Source organism: Notamacropus eugenii, chromosome 6 (assembly GCF_028372415.1).
Source record: "Notamacropus eugenii isolate mMacEug1 chromosome 6, mMacEug1.pri_v2, whole genome shotgun sequence".
NCBI lineage: Eukaryota > Metazoa > Chordata > Mammalia > Diprotodontia > Macropodidae > Notamacropus > Notamacropus eugenii.
The window spans coordinates 321,106,702-321,124,177 of NC_092877.1; the positions used below are offsets into that span (position 1 = coordinate 321,106,702).

General features: G+C 37.9%; 1 protein-coding gene across 1 annotated transcript in view; it reads right to left on the reverse strand.

The window, feature by feature from the left end:
• Window positions 1–4,587: 4,587 nt before the first annotated feature.
• PAX3 (paired box 3) overlaps window positions 4,588–17,476 on the reverse strand; it is a 105,426-nt gene continuing 92,537 nt past the window's right edge. Inside the window, exons 8-9 of the mRNA XM_072617937.1 lie at window positions 7,540–7,786; window positions 4,588–6,139 (exon numbers count right to left, since the gene is read on the reverse strand). Of these exons, the coding sequence (XP_072474038.1) occupies window positions 6,105–6,139; window positions 7,540–7,786 (282 nt within the window). The 3' untranslated portion in view covers window positions 4,588–6,104. The remainder of the gene's footprint in view (window positions 6,140–7,539; window positions 7,787–17,476) is intronic.

A 17,476-nucleotide genomic window follows, 5' to 3' on the forward strand; every position in this document is an offset into this window, starting at 1 on the left:
CTGCTGATCACTATTTTCTAGTGCACCTCTGCTTCCAGTTTTAGGTCTATTATATGATACATCTCAATAAAGTGGAGGAGGGGAAGGGTGAGAAAAGAATAAGCATTTATATAGTACCTACAGTGTGCCAGGCATTGTGCTAAGTACTTTACAAATATTGTCACGTCCGATCATCACAACAATACTATGAGGAGATAATTACTATGTTTATCTCAATTTTACAGTTGAAACCGATGAGGAAAACATGTTAAATGACTTGCCCAGGATCACATAGCTAGGAAATGTCTGAACCTGGGTTATGAACGTAGGTCTTCCTGTCTGCAGGCTCGGAGCTCTGTTCACTGTACCACCAACTGCCTCTTTGACAATAAGCATCAGTTTCCCAATTCTCTCTGACCCTTTTGAATATCTGATTTGTTAGTATCATTTTCAATTTTGGTTTTTCAAATAAAACCTTAATGACTATGTGCCTCAGTGATTTTTTCCTCCTGAATCAGAAAGGAAATGGGATGGGTTGAAATTATACCAGGAGTTTCATCATCCAGATTGGCCAAGAGGAAGTATTAGACTAGTATTAGAGTTTGGTACAAAATAAAACAAAACAAAACAAAAAAGATTTTTTTCCACTGACTAAACAAGGTAGAGAAAAAGTGAAATATAGAAGCCGATAAACAGGAAAAAACACTGAGGTCAAACAATAAGAGAAGAAATGAAAGTAGAATGAATAAAGCAACATAAAAATAGAGAAACAGAAAGATAAAATGGAGGCAGAGAAAAGAGAAAACCAGAACACAAGGTGCAAAAGAAACCAATATGGAGACTTAAGAAACTGGAAGAACACAGAGACAGGAGGGAAAATGGTGGCATTTCTTTTGAGGTATGTTTTAAATGCCCTACATTTTTAACAAGTTTTTTTGTGAAATGAGATTCACGAATTGAACCATATTTTTTTTGTAGCATCTTGTACACTATGGCGCCTTTTAAGGCATCCCACAATCCCCAACTTTTCTTCTCCCAACAAATGCTAGAGCTTGGTTTGCTGCATGCCTCCCCCTACTGGTTGGTAATTGCCACTGCATTCCCCCTTTGGCCTGGATGTCTTAATAATCAACCCACCTTTGTTTGGACTCAAGGGTTTTTGTTTGTTTGCTTGTCTTTTCTCTTTTCCATAACTGCTCTCTCAAGGAAGCAGTTAGGGATAGTAGAGAAGGTGTCAGCATTAAAGAGTCAAGTTCATCTGGGTTTAGATCTGCTTCTGGCTACTTGAGAAACCCTGGACAAATCAGTCTAACCTCTCTGTGCCTCATATAACTTTTCCAGGGCCTATTTATAGTCATTGGGAGGTTAGTGGCGAGAGTTTCATCATGAAATTATATTCTACACCACTAAACTCCCCATTTTTGAGGGTTTTTGTGGTAACAAGGAAGCATACAAAAGATTAAAATATCAAAGGCAAATGTACAACAAGCCCTAGTCCTATATATCAATGTGAAGGAAATTAGGCCTTGGTCTTTCTTAGTTTCCCCTCTCTTCTCAACGCGTTCTCTTCTCTCTTCTTCCAGGTGTTGGCCTCAGAGACACATGGACCAGTCCTATGTGGGCTAAATGTTAGATCAGTCTCTAGTTTTCTAGTCACAATAGATCAGCCTGTCAAAACTGCTGTCTTCAAGTGCTTGAAAACTTGTCACATCAAAGAGGAATTAGACTCATTCTGTTTGGCCCTAAAGGCTAAGACTAAGGGAAAAAATGAGTGGAAATTGTAACAAGGCAGCTTGAGGGTTTAAATCAGAAAAGACTTCCTAACCATAAGAGCTGACATGACCAACTCTGTCCCCAGTTGAGTTCTTTCATTGGAGGATTTCTGGATAATTACTTGTCAGATGTTTTCTAGAAGGTGTATTTGAGAGAAACGTTTTATATTAGTTGACTATTAAGGTCGCCTACAACTCTGAGGTTCTGTGACTTTCTCTGAGTGTTTGGTGACTCAGCCCTTCTAGAACGTTTCTCTAGTTTGGATCAACCTTCAGTGACCCACTGAGTCACCTAGAGGCCTCTTTGAGGCCCTTAAAAGTTTAATCTGCAATATTAATATTTTCTCCATTGCTTTCGTATATCAACAAAAAAATAAATCAAGGCTTCACCAGTAGTGTGCACCAACCTCTGAGTTGTAAAAGTTTGCCCTGAAAATTTACAAACTGCCTCTTGAAAGCCATGGAGTCTAAGCTAGCTCTGGCATAACCCTGTCTTGAATCCTCCCGCTGCACTGGGGAGAGCAATGGATCTCATTATTACCTGGATGACTACAGGCAAATCATTTCCCCTCACTGCCTGTTTCCTCATCTGTAAAATGGGTCGTTGGAAGGATAAAATAAGATTTTTGCAAAGCTCTTTGCAAACCTTAAACTACTTTACAAAGGTTAGTTGTTATTATTTGTTCATTCTCTTCGTCCTGGTAAGTTTGTTTGAAGCAAATACTAGCCAGTTATGACCGGTAGCTTTGTCCTCTTTGGAGAAATATGGGCTTTTCCAATTACATTACTAGGCAACTAAGTAGTATAGTCCATAGAGCACTAAGTCCACGAGTCAAGGAAAACCTGAGTTCAAATCTGACTCAAAATACTAGCTGTGTGACCCTATGTGAATCCCTTTACCTTAATTCCTCATCTATAAAACGGGAGTCGTAACAATAGCATCTAGTTTTCAGGGCTGTTGTGTGGATCAAACAAGACTGACATCTATAAAGTGCTTTGCAAAGCACTGTATAAATGTTATATACAGAGGCTGATATCTGGGTTCCTTTCCTTTCTGGAATCCATATGGTCCAAGGTCATGAGAGTGGGTTTCCATGATTTCCTTCCAAAAGTCTCAAGTTCCCATTTTACTCCCAACATGGATCCCCTCCCAGATCAACTTGTTTTCAATCTGTACCTGTTGATGGACCTGCTGGTGGATTCCCCTGCTCACCCACCCAAACTTCCTTCTCAGGATTCGAATAAGATACACCTCAAGGCCAACGCACAACCTGCACCTTTTCTCACCTACCTTCTTGTTTCACCCACCTCCCTACGGCTCTTGCATCTCATCTTTCCCTACCAGTTTCCCATACATTTCCAATATTTACTAGAATCTAAGTTTCTAATAGAAAAACAGCTTACATCTGCATTAAGCAATAACAAAATGTTCTCTTCCATCAGTAAGGGAAGGTTCACGGCCCCACCAGCATTTCAATCATATTCTTCTTAAGAAAAATTAGGTTTCGTGATTGAAAACAACGACACATGAAGTTAATGTCTTGACAAAAGTCTCCATGTCCTCCATTTGGCATTTTTCCCCATCCATTGTAGGTCCAGTGCTGTTATTGGGTGGTACCTGGGATAAAGTTCTAACTTTGTAAACAAGGCTAGACATGATGGTAGAAGACAGGTAAAAAGAAGGGAAAATGGTGACATCTTCTAGGAGCTGTTAAATACAGGACTGTAGGGGAGGTTTTTACCATTTAAATGGAAAAGTGAGAGTGTGAAAAGAGTAGTGATGCAGGATTCACAAGAGAAGCTGAGATGTTTCTATGTCTATCAGAAGTCTTATAACAGGAGGCAACATGGAAAGAGGACTTGGGATGGAGTTTAAAGTACTAAATTGGGCAGACACTCAACAGCTTCCCTGGGTCTGTTTACTCATATACAAAACTAGATTTGCGGAGAAAGAGCCAGGGTTGGACAACATGATTCATGCACTAAGGTCCCTTCCAACCATGACTCTGTCATGGGTAGTTAAATGGTATCATTGATAGAGTACTGAACCTGAAGTCAGGAAGACCTGAGTTCAAATCCAGTCACAGATACTTCCCAGCTGTATGACACTGGGCAAGTAACTTAAATCTGTTTGCCTCAGTTTCCTCATATGTAAAATGAGGATAATAATATCTTGCCAGGGTTATTGTGAGGATCAAAAAAGACAAATATAATAATAGCACAGTATCTGGTGTATGGTAAGAACTATATAAATGTGAGCCATCATTGTTATTATTGCTATTATACTGAATAATGAAATAAAAGGGTAGCCTCTAGGAATTTTAAAGAATGAATCAGACGCTTTCAGATCTTTCTGCATATAAGAGGGTAGACATGAACATTTTTATGACAGAATCCAAGGGAGCTGTCAATTTAAAGGTGAATAAATATCATGATTGAGAATTTCTATACTAATAGAGGCACCCCAGGATTTCTGAGTAGGAGAGACATACTGATGGATCAACAGGAAATGTAGACAGGGAAGTGGAGTCTAGAGGAAAATATGAAGCCAAAGCTACAGTAAAGGAATTTGATAGGTCTGAGAACCAGAGTTGGAGAGCAAAAGTGGGATTGGGGGTTTATTCTGGATGCCACACCTGTGAAAATGTATACTTCAATCTTAAAAACCACAGTATATAAAGACTATCTTTCAGGAAATAGAGGTGTGGGGCATACATACAGTATCATTTGTCTGGGTTATGTTCTGATGTGAAAAATACAGCCTGAAGGTCATGTGTCAAGTAGGCACCTCATTTACAGATTTTTCTTTTTTTAAAAAAGATTTAATTCATCAGATTTTCAGAGGGGAGAAATCAGGGTTTTGCAAGTTTTCATAACTGTTTATTCATTATAAATAGTAAATATTTACTGAACTTTTTACATGAAAGACATTTTTACAACACATTGTTGTTGGTAGAGGCTGCAACACAAAGAGAGTATTTCTTTTGTCCGTCACCCTTTAAGACCAATGTATGTACTAATCTCTGTACTATGCCTAGGTTCACTAACTCCCTACTTCATAGTCCTTAATACTAAAAGGAATGTATTTGGGCCCTACCTCATTCATTGTTCCAAGAAAAAAGAGAAATAAATAACACTGCCTTCCATCTTCCTGTTCCGCTTAACATTTCAAAACACAAATTTATTGACATTCTACAATGTCACAACACAAACTTATGTAAACCTCAATTCCTATAATCTTTTAATATTGGATATCATCGTATAACTTAAAATTACATGTCAGCCACATGGACATTTCTCTGCTTGCCCTGTCTTCTGTAAAAAATAAAAGAATGTAAACGTAATCTTTTTTTAAAAAAAAAGTATTATTCTCTGACACGGTCTTGAATCATAAGGAGCAAACTGGATTTCGGTTGTCCAGCAAACTGCAACATCTCTGCATTTTTACCACACTGAATTATGTACTGAAAAAATAAAAACACCTGCAAAAATATAGTTCTGATTCTATTTATATCACTTTGGATGTTTCCAAAGCTTCTGTGAGGTACACAGTATTGCACATTGTTAGGCAGTCGTGGAAATCAACGTCACTGTTTTTCCCTTTTGCTTGCTTCCAAATGTTAATATGCAATTAGGAAAAAGTCATACACTTCAGCCAGCTCCAAAAGATGCAATCAAGTTTGTTTGTTTGTTTTTCCTCTTCATGTTATACCATGTCCCGTTAGCAAAATGAGTTTATAACCTTTATTGACAACTGGATTACCAAAGAGAATATCATCAATAATTTATCCTGGAAGTCCTTTATATCTATCCTAGCTTCCAAAAGATGGTGATATTGACTGTGGATGTCAATTTCCAGTGTGTAAGATTAGAGCGTTCCTCTCTGCTCACGCTTCAGAAACTGAGCAGTTTGAAAATCGTAGCAATGTCAATATGGGACATCCAACAAGTTCTAGTTGACAGCATGCAGACTGCTAAGCTTTAGAACATTCTGCTTGTCCAGATCAGACCGGATATTTCTCAAAGGAGCAAGAATGGAATGTGTTCTCTCAATCAGCGCCAAACAGTTTGAGTGTTTTGATGTGTGGCCATGTTAAAGCGTTGCCTTAAAAAGCCCCATTGGTCTTGTATTGCCCAAGGTCTTCCTCTTCTCACCTGTTTTGTCCAACATGTCCAAGAGTATATTGAAAACAACTACTGGAGAAAGAAAACAACTCTCCTGTACCTTCTGTCACAATGACCCTCCCCCACCCCGCCACCACCAAAGGGGTTGACTTTTTCAGAGAGGATTCTTCTTGTCTATGTATGGAGACTGGAAACGGGACCAGACTGAACTCAGAGTGGACAGTTCATTTATGCGATATCTGGCTTCAGATAATGAAAGGCACCTGCAAAAGAACAAAAGGAGCTTTTTAAGTCATGCTGTGACAACTTCACAGCAAGGAGCAATGTCAGCTACAGGTTGACCATGTCATATTTAATACCGTGGTATCAAAGGATAGGGACTAATATTTTTATTTCTGGGACAAGTTTGACAAAACTCTGTGTATCTGGGAGTATATACTATAATGAGTCTTGAGCTGACCTCATTAAGAACATGTGTTTCTAATACTAGACTGCCAGTGATTATATCATCTTGGCCAACCCTTATGTTTTACCTAATGGCAATCAGGTTTCATGTCTCAGCAATTAATAACATCAAGATGTTGTTGACATCACTTAAGAAAATAATTATGCAACCAAACTCTTATTTGATCCAGTATCTCAGTAATAGATCTGATTCTGGAATGAGTAGATAGATGAATGGATGGATGGATGGATGAATGGATGGATGGATGGATGGATGAATGGATGGATGGATGGATGGATGGATGGATGGATGGATGGATGGATGGATGACAGAAGTTAGATAAGATAGATGACTATATATAGATTAAACTGATGAATTCTAGATAGGTGAATAGATGGATTACAAAGAATAATGGTTGATGAATGGATTAAATAAATAGATTGATGAATGACAGATGATTAAAATGAGTGGATTAGATAGATTTATGAATAACAGAGAGGAGCTAGATAAGATAGATGGAAATGGATGGGTGGATAGATGGATGAATGGAAGGATGGATGGATTAGGTGGATTGATAAATAAAAGATAGGTAGATAGATGATAGAGACAGATAGATAGACAGACTGACAGACATAGATAATTTCAAATCCCACATCAGATGCTATTTGACCCAAGACAAATCATTTAACTTCTCTGAACCTTGATTTCCTTATCCATAAAAAAGACAGAATAGCACCTCCCTTGAAACATTGCCAAAGGGTTAAATGAGGTAATGTAAGAAACCAAAATCTAAGGTGTTATATAAATGTAAGCTATTATTTTGAAGAGGCCAAGTTGTGCCTGAATTCAGGAAAACCTCGGTTTGAATCTCACCTCAGACACTTACTAGTTATATGACTTTGGGTGAGCTATTTAATACCTATGAGTCTCAGTTTCCTCATCTGTAAAATGAGGATAATAACATCTGCAGCACTTACCTTACAGGTCTGTTTTGAGGCACAAATGAGAAAAGGCACGTGAAGCACTTTGCAAACCTTAAAGTGCTACATAAATATCTGTTATTATTATAAACATATGCCTTTTTACAGACACATACAATTATATCACAATGTCTGAATTAATAATTTTCCCATCCCCTTTACATAGTACAGAGAAATAATGCAATGATAAGACTTCCAAGAGCAATTAATTACCCCCTTCAAGAGTCCTAGTACTTACTTTGTCCATATTGTCCATACTGGTAGCCTGTGACAGGATCCATACTATAGCCTGTGGTGCTGTAGGTCGGTGGGCAATAGGACTGAGATGTTGGTAGACTATCTAAGCTCTTCATATGGTCTAGTCTCTGGCTGCAGCTCGCAGACACAGTAGTGGTTGGTTCTAGGCCCCCAGTGAGAGGGGAGAGAGCATAATCAGTCTGGGGCTGGTGAGGTACCCCACCATGGTTAGTCAAGAGTCCCATTACCTACAAGAAAAGACAAATAGTGAAGAAATTAAAACAAAGAAGTGTATATTTCAGGTGGCTAGAAAAATACTATGAGAGTCCATTCTTTAATTCATAAGGAAATATATTGATAGAGGCTGACCTAGACGTTCCAAGGGGATAAAGAAGTCATGTCATACAACTAAATGACAACTTTTAGCTTGAATATTTTGAGAAGGATGGGGAGGTGGAAAGAAGTACCATATGCGCTCACATATCACATGAAACATCTCTGTTTTCCCTCTCAGATGTCTGGTCAAACCTTACATCTGGATATTTCATAAGTCTTCCTACCCAAGGGAAGCATAGGTACTTTAGCTGGATCTTAACAAAGAAAAATTAATATTGTTGATTCCTTAAACAACAACAAAAAACTTCTTTCATGCCCTATGTTTTCCATTTAATTTCTATACAAACACACTTTGCATTTTCTAAAAAGCTAAAAAAAAAAAAAAAAAAAAAAAAAAAAAAGAGCAGCTTTGCATGATAAAGACAGAAGAACCAGGAATAAAAATATGTTGGAAAAGAGTCTGTTTGGTTGTGACAATGATCCTGGAGAACATTGGAAGGTTTTTTCCCCTTTCTTTCTTCAAATAACATTTCAGTAACCTAACAACTTTCAGATGAGGATGTTGAAGTGTTTCACAAACATTAACTCAGTGACCCTTGCCACACCCTGGTGATAGAGGTAAGTGCGTAATTAATTTTGCAGCTGGAGAACCATAACTCAAGAAGAGCAAATAACTTCCTGAAGTTGACACCATTTAGCGAAATGTTCAGCCCACACACCATCCCTGAAACTCTCACATAAGGTCAGGGCTATGATACCTGGAAACTTTCCACCCTCCAAGCTATTTTATATTTACTTATTTGTGCTTGCGGACTATACCTTGAGGGTAAGGATTATTCAAAGACCTGACATAGTGTCTAACACATAGTAGGCACTTTATATAAACATCATTGAAAGAACAATGTCTCCCTTTAGAATTTTGTGAATGGAAAGCTCTAAAAGTTGTTCTTAAACTAACATTGTTTCTGTTCTAATTTAGGAAATCTGAGGAATAGAAAAGTTAAAATGTATCCCATTCCCAACAATTCTTAGCATAGGGAAAGAATAGAAACTTAGTTCTAACCATAAAACTATACTTCCTATTTGAGTTAAAGCACTAGAGTATCAATTCTTGATTTTTTTTGGTCTCAAGACCAAGGTAAACTCTTATAAGTAAACTTTTAAGTATAGTCTTAAAAACTATAGAAGAACCCTCTCCTCCCAGAGCTTTTGTTTATGAGTCATACCTGTCTATATATACTTCATTAGATAGTAACTGTCTTAGCATCATTACAAAAATGCACTTTGACCCCACGGACCCCCAGAAATAATCCCCAGGAGTCTCTGCGCCACACTCTGAGAGCCATTGTACTAAAAAACTATTGAAAATCAGTCTTGTTCATCTTCCTGAATCCAGGCAGCCCTGTGCCTGGATTAGTGGAATAGAAAATGGCCAGAAGAGATAACATCACAAACGCCTTTAGAAAGTGGCCCAATGATCTTTACATCCACAGTCGGTTCTCGTCAGTGAGTTTTAACCCAATCCAAGGTCTAGTTAACTCAACAGAAAGGGACACTACCTACTCCATAGCATCGACACTATCTATTCATGTTCCCTTCCTAACTAATTCTGTTTTCTCCAGTCTTTCTCATAAACCCTACTTTCCATTTCATGGCATCCCTCATTCATAAAAGTTCTAAAACTAATTTTTTTAAACTGGCTATGACCAGTAAGGGTACCAGAAGTTATATATTTGTCAACAAAGTGAGATTCAAACAGAGCACAAAGCAAGAAGAAATTTCTGTCTCAAGAAGTTGAGATTTATATTCTCCTTCCCTTGACCTTGTTACAGAAAGCCTTCCCCAGCTTCATCCCCTTTAAAACCACAGACCAATTCCTGTCAGCTGGGAGAAGGAGCAAATCAGTGGCAAGATCAGATTCAGTGATGTAACATTGTGGGTTTTCCATTTAAAATTTAATTGGGAATCATGCTTTGTATATTATGTATTCACTCAGTATTGTATAGGCAACTGGAACTGGAAAATAACATTATTTCTTATCTTCCTCTTGGCTCCTATCGTAACAAAATAAATAATTTCAAATCTCAAAACTGCTTATTTATTTTATTTTTTCTCATTACTTCCTTTACTATATTGGCAAACAACCTTATTTTTAAAAGCACTAAAGAATGATAAAGAAAATAAGGATCTACAGCTGATTCTCAACCATAACCTAGAGACACCCTGAGGCATGGTGGGGTGGAGTGAGGGGCAGTCAACAAAATCATATTAACAGCAGTAGACCGTCACAACTCTAAACAAACTCGGAATCGTTGTAACACAAGGGCTTTCTTTTGTAATGGCCTAACCAATACTGCAAACAGTGAAAATACCACAAAGTCATACACTGGAGCTGGATGCTCAGAAGTCATGATTTCATGTCCTCATCTCCCAGTCTTGAACATGATTAAGAAACTATAAAGATTTCTTTTTAAAAAATTACTCATTCTCCAGTGGTCGATTCCCACCACCATCCCCCGCCCCGCCCCCGCCACCATCCTCCCCGCAACAATCCCCTCCACCACCACCATCCCCACCACCACCACCAAGAGCTACACCGGAGGTTTTTCAGTTTAAGCAAAGAAAACTCATGGATAGTTACTCATTGCACATTTGGCTCCATCAGACTACATTGTGTGCTTTTAGAGTCTAGAGAAAAAAACAGATCTTACTCAGAGACAATTATTATAAGTCCATATGTGTATAATTAACACAAAAAATGTAAAAATACAATACTTTTTTTAAAAAAATATGGATAATGTCACAGTCAAGAATCAAGAAAAGAGGTGTTCAGGGGGGAAAAAACCAAATTCTTTATTTTAAATTAGCTCCACTATTAGGATACCTAATTGGTCCAAAACAAAAATTCTAAGTTGCTACTATGCCAGTCCGTGAATAAGAAGAGCCAATGACAAAGAAAAAATTACACAGGAAAAAAAAGTTTTAAATTGGTGGTTAGGCCTCAGAGATCCCTTATAGAAGACAGGGATTCTGAATTAAATCACTAGCATGTCAGCTAAGGGACATATAGAATGGATAGTCAGATCAATATGATTAAGCAGTTGTGGGGGATGCGGGGAGAGGAGGAGCATTTCTTCTGAAGTTGATAACTGTGTACATTTGCATGATAAATGTCTTTCATCTTCTGTCACATTTTTTTTTTCACGTGAAACAGCTTTGCAAGCCAGCAAGAACCTCATCTCTACTTATCGGTAGAGTATGTCCTAAGTGAAGAAATGAGGTCTGCTTATGTATCAAATCCATTCCCTGGATTGGGTTTGAATGTATCACTGACCTCAAAAGGTTGATTAGAAGCCCTCACCCCAGTATCTTTTGCAGTGGTGTGTAAAGTTCTGGAGTGTTTCCATCAGTACACACATCACAGATCCCTGTATTCTTGCAGGAACCAGAGAAAGAAGAACAAAACTAGGAGAGGAGGGAAAACAGAAGGAGGAGGAGGAGGAAAAGCAGGAAAAAGAGGCCAAAGAGAATGGAAGGGAAAGGAAGGGGAGCAAGAAGGAAAAAAGGGAGAAAGGAAGATGGAGAAGGAGGGAAGGAAGTAGAGATAAAGGAAAGGGAAAAATGAAGAAGGAAGAGAAAGGGATGGGCCAGGAGGAAGAGAAGGAGAGAGAGAGGATGTGTAGATAAATGGAGAAGTAAAGGAGAAAAAAATGGGGAAATAGGAAGAGGGAGAAAATTGAGGAAGAGAAAGGAGGAAGATGGAAGGACAAGAAGAGAAGGAGGCAAGAAGAAGGAAAGGAAGGGGAGGAAAAGAGATGGGGAGAGGACACGGGAAGAGTAAGGAAAGATGAGAAGATAAAGGGAAGGGGAAGAAGACAGAAAACAAGGTATAGGGAAGGGGAGAGATAGGGAAAGTAGAGGAAGAAGATAAAGAAGAATGCGGAAAGGACTCCCATTTACATTGTACTTTAAGATTTACAAGGCAGTTTTCCTCATAACAAACCCATGGGGAGTGGCAATAGTATTTGTCTTAGTTTCCTTATCTATAAAATGAAGGGATTAGGACAGATGGTCTTTATGGTCCTTTCCAGTCCTAAATCCTATGACCCTTAGCAGTTGCTTTAAGGATGACTTCCTACACATTATTCATAAACTCACGGGACAAATTAAATTAAGCTTGCCCTGAGCACAATGTACTACGTTCACTCCTAAGGATACAAAGTTCGTTTTGTTTTTCATCCCAATGTGGCATAATGAAAATAGCACTAGGTCTGAAGTAAGAGTCGACTCTGAATCTCAAGAATACCAGCTACTACCTGTGTATCCTGGGCAACTGACCTGATTAATGTCTTCGGGCCTCTGCTTCCTCATCGGTAAAGAGAAGAGATGGAACGAGATGACCTCTAAGGTCCACTCCAGTGCTAATGAAGAGATTGGCCTAAATGACCCTCTGGCTCTAGATGACATACAATACTGTCATCTTTGATTTTAGGACCTTAGATTCCAATGAGGGGAGGGATACAACATATGTACCAATTAGCATACTTGAGGTAGAGTGTGTGATAGGGGCAAAGGAGAAATCTGGACAAAGTCTCCAAGAAAATTTGAGTAAGAAGGGGAAATCAAAGTAGGCTTCTCAGAAGAGATGGTAACAGCTGAGCCTTGAAAAAAGAAGATTCTGGAAGATGAAGATGGAGAGGGATCTCATTCCAAGAAAGGGAAATAGCCTGAGAAAACTGTGCAGAGGCAAGAGACAGGATGTAAAGTGTGGGGACTAGCCAAGTAGACTAACTTGGCTGGAATGCAGTAAATAGAGGGAAGTTGAGACCCACAAGTAAGTCAAAGCCTCACAGAGTAGGATCTTGAATACTAAGCTGAGTAGTTTGTATTTTATCTTGGAGGCAATGGGAAGGGAATTGCTTTAGCAGCCATGGGTGGGGAGGGAAAAGACTGGAAGTTCTGTTAAAATTCTCTAAGAAATCATCATGAAGGAAGAACTACGGAAAGTTTTACTAAATTTGCTCTTTTGAAAAAGCCCCATAATTAGAAAATCTACACAAGTCTCATTTTTACCACCTCTGATAATGGGTTCTATTGTTAGGCACACCAGGAGTTATCAAAGAGTATATCCTTCCAAAAGCTCTCATCCTGCCTCTCAAATTAAAGTTTGTAAGTGATTGTAAGAGAAAAGATGCTACTATCCAAACTTTGCTTTCAGCTTTCCTTATTTGACTTTGAGACAGATTGATGCAAAAGGTTGCATTGTTGTAGATGAGTTATAATTAAGAAGTTAACAAGGAAATTCAGATCAGAAAATATATATGGGATATCAATAGAAAATATATACTTTACTTCCCATTAACATAATTGAAAACCTCAAGTCTCTATGGAAGGGTCATATTACACTTTTATATTTGTTTCTTTAAAAGGCAGTTCTGTATTTCATGTGGTAGGAGGGAAACTATAGGAATTTCTTCTCCAGCAAGTGAAGCTTGGGAAATGAGCTTTTTAGAGCACCACCAACATGGGCAGAAAATATTTTCCAGTTGCATTTTCCTTATAAGGACTCTGGCAAAATATTTTTTCATATTATTTTAAAATGCATTTTTCTTGCAATTATTTATGACCAGGTGGCTAAATTTAATCTATTTTAAACAAAATCTTTGTTCTTTCTTGTTTAGTCCACATACAAACATATTGATTTATTATAAGAGGGATGGTTCATGAATCCTGGACTACTTGCTCACCTTTTAACTGTTTATTTGATTTTTAAACATATATTTAAAAGCCGTTGAAAAAAATTTAAAGACAAAACACACAGCAATTCAAGTACAACTAAACTGTCTTTTACAAGCAATACTAAAGGGAGGGGGAAAAAAATTCCACAGATTTTCATCCAGATTCAGGCTCTGTTCCAGTAAATGTAAGTTGGGCATATGTAATCACCAGAGATTTTCTTTTTTTAAAATCACTGAATTTTGAGTACTCTGAAAGGTCTTTTTTTTCCCATTCTCACATGTTGTGTGGCTACCCATCTAAATGAAGCCTAAAAAAAGATTCCAAATGTTACATCCCTTTATCAAAATGTGCCATATTTACTGTCTTAAGTCTTCGGGAGAATGTCCTTTAATTTAAAAAAAAATACTTAATTTTGACTTGTGGATTCCTAGCTGTGTTCCTCAGTTTTCTTTATTTATTAGAGGAATTTTCCAAGCTTTCTTCTGACTTTTTCTCCAGTTTCAGAATTCCAGATAGGTTGTTTATATCTGATTGGAAAATTATACGGTTTAGGAAAAACGAACTCTTTATGTTTGCTTCATGCCATATTTCCCTTGAATTAATTTTCCTATTGTGAGATTAAATTTAAAAGATAAAAACTGCAGGCCAAATTAAGATTTACATTTAAAATTATGTGTCTGGAAAATATTTGTCTTGGCACACACACTCTGGTTATGCCCTCAGTTGAAAATGCACTAAGTTTATCAAGAATCTAAAATGATTTAGCAAATTACTGTGCACATCTGGGTGCTTCTTTTTCCTCCACAAGAACCATTGGTGTGAGGTTCTCTTTTCCTTCTTATTTCAACTGACCAGATGTGCCCCTGTTCAAATATTTCAAACATTTCCAATATTCTTTTGGTTAAGTCTTATACATAGAATACTAGCCTAATTAATAACAAGGCTTTACTTTCTTGGGGTCCCTCCCTCCAAAAGGCTACTGAATAAAATAAATACTAGCCATATTTTAGCCCCAGGAACAACCCCTCTGCCTTCCCCCTGAAAAAAAATGTATTCACAGTTTTTCCAGCCAATTCTGTCTATTTCAGGAGTCATTTAATAGTTAAGTTTCTGTGTCTTCAAGGCTGAAAAATCTAAACTTAAACAGAACAGGTTTTCCTGAAAATATCTTCTTCGGATTCAAATGCCTTAGGAATTATCCTGCAATTGATTAGAATCTAAATAATTAGATTTTTGTTCATGTCTGTTTGAAAGCTCTAAGCGGGAAGTCGCCTGAAGGCAGAGGTTTCTCTCAAAGTATGGCTCATGACCTTATCACCCATACAAGGAGTTACAGGAAGGGCATGGCCGATGCTTACCTAGCCAGCCACTGAGGGGGAAATGCCCAGTTTAATTCAGTTTCAGTGAAAGGATTCTTAAACCCATTTTTACAACTTTCTGCCCTTGTCAAAGGAAGAGAGAGTATAAGCGGGGCTATTCTAAGTACGATTCATATGTTGTTCATGATTTCATACAGAATATAGTCGATGTCTTTTAAGTGATACATATGCCTGGCCTTAATGTTCTTTGAGAAATTGTGGGAATGATTTGTGTTTAAGCAATTCTTTGGAATATGTCTTCAAATACAGATATCGTAAAATAGTTTCTCTGAATCTTAAATTTCAGGGCAGGTTAAATCCATAGCAGCATGCTGGATGGATTAATTTCCAAAAAATGAAGACCCAGGCAATGGATTTTATTACTTTTTTTCACTTCTGGAAGGATTAAGAATGGATGGTTTCTGGCTCATTAAGAACAATCGTAATGTCCACCGATTAGCCACAAAATAAAACCCATTAAGGAAAAAAATGTTTATATACTTAAAGGAAGATTCTTGCCCATTAATACAGTTGGTATTTGACCTACCATAGGCATAATAAAATTCTCATATGTTTTAATTCATTTACGCATGCCTGCATTTAATATGCTTTGTGACCATGTCTGCAATTAATATGATTTATGAGAAAAGAACATGTGCATTATTGGGGGGAAGGGTAAAGATATATATTTTTTTCCCTCCTATGAATGAAAGATTTAATGAAACAGCTCAAGGAAAATTGTTGGCCGTTAACATATTAAGTTGGACTGACAGAATCCTGAGTAAACTTCAGTGGCGTTAATGATATCCTCTTATCTGACCCTGACACATTTGCGGCACATAATTTACAGAAGCTCTGTCCAGGGAATCTTGACAAATGCTCCTGACGATGTCAGGGCAATGTTCCATTCTAATGTAAAACAGATGTGGGTCAGATACCCTCATTCATCACTTAACACAGAGACTCGCAAACTGTTTCTAAGAGGAATGACATTACCTGCTGTTAACGCTTTTCACTTCAGAAAATTTCTCAGACCCCCAGCAGTCCTCCAAAGGATGAGCACATGAGCAGATCACTTTGGCAATCATTTTTTCCAGAATGTCTGCATTCAGGCCCTCAATACTATTTGCCTTCTTCTCAAACCTCTGAACTATTCTTCCTGTTTCCTGTCTCAATCTGTCTTTCGCTACCTGTGGAACCCAACTACTAAGTACTAGTCGCACCTCTGCTCAGAACCTGTGGAGTTAGCTCTCCAGTGCCTGTCTTAAGGTATAAACTCCTGATCACTATATTCATAGCCTCCCAAAACCTGGCCTCAATTTTTCTTTCTGGTCTCATTTATATTCCTCTCATCTCACATTCTATATTCAAGCCAAACTCTTCATATTCTCACACACAGCTTAAAATTCTCTCTCTACCCTGAGATCTTGTAACCCAGGGACACTCTCTCTCTCTCTCTCTCTCTCTCTCTCTCTCTCTCTCTCTCTCTCTCTCTCTCTCTTTCCTCTGTCCATCTCTGACAGATCTCTTGGGAAACCTGGTAAAACCTAAGGACATGGATCTATCCTTAGAATAACATTGTTATATGCATAAAATGCAAAGTATTACAAACGAAACCAAGTATATCAAAAGTTATCAAAGTATTTATGAAGTTCACAGACCCCAGTTTTTGAACCCTTTGTAGTACATTACTAACCTCATTTATAGTTATCACATTTTTCTTTGTATTACTGTGAATTCTGCATTTTTCTTTTCCCTGCATCTTAAATTGTATTGGGGCTAGGAGGTGGGTGAAAACCCACAGTTGAAACAGTGAAGGACTTCAGGGTCTCTAGAGAGCTGGGCTTTTACCCTGCCTCTGAATCTTTCTAGCCAGGTGACCTCGGCTAAGTCACTTTTACGCTATCAATTTCTCTTCTGTAAAAGGAGAATGACAATATTTGTAGTACCTACCTTACAAACTTCTCATGAGGATAAAATTAGCTAATCACATAAAGCACTTTGTAAACCTTAACGAGCTGTGTAAATGTCATCTATCCTGAGCTCCTGGACAGTAGGGTTCCTGGCATACCTATCTTTATATTTCAAAGGCTTAGCACAATGCCTTGCATATTGCAAGTGCTTAATAAAGGTGTCCTGAATTGGATTGAAAATGCCTGTGGAAAAGTGGGCTGCATATCTTGCTTTAACTTCACAAGAATATCAGGACACATAAGCTATTGATTGTCCCTTCCAGAGGGAAAGAGCTCTGGGCTATTAGGCATTCCCCAGCACTAAAATGCACTGCTGTTTCTTTAAGTCAGTCTTTTAACAGCCTGCAAAGTAAAAATATCCAGAAGTGAACACATGTTGTTTCCCTTTAAAGAATCCCTGCACTGTTTCTGTGTCCAACAAACACACCCGGTTACAAGCCACTATGAACTCGGGTACACACCCCGATACTGAAATACAAATTGAACTCATATAAATTAATACTATCAGATAAAACTCTTCATTGCCTTTTAC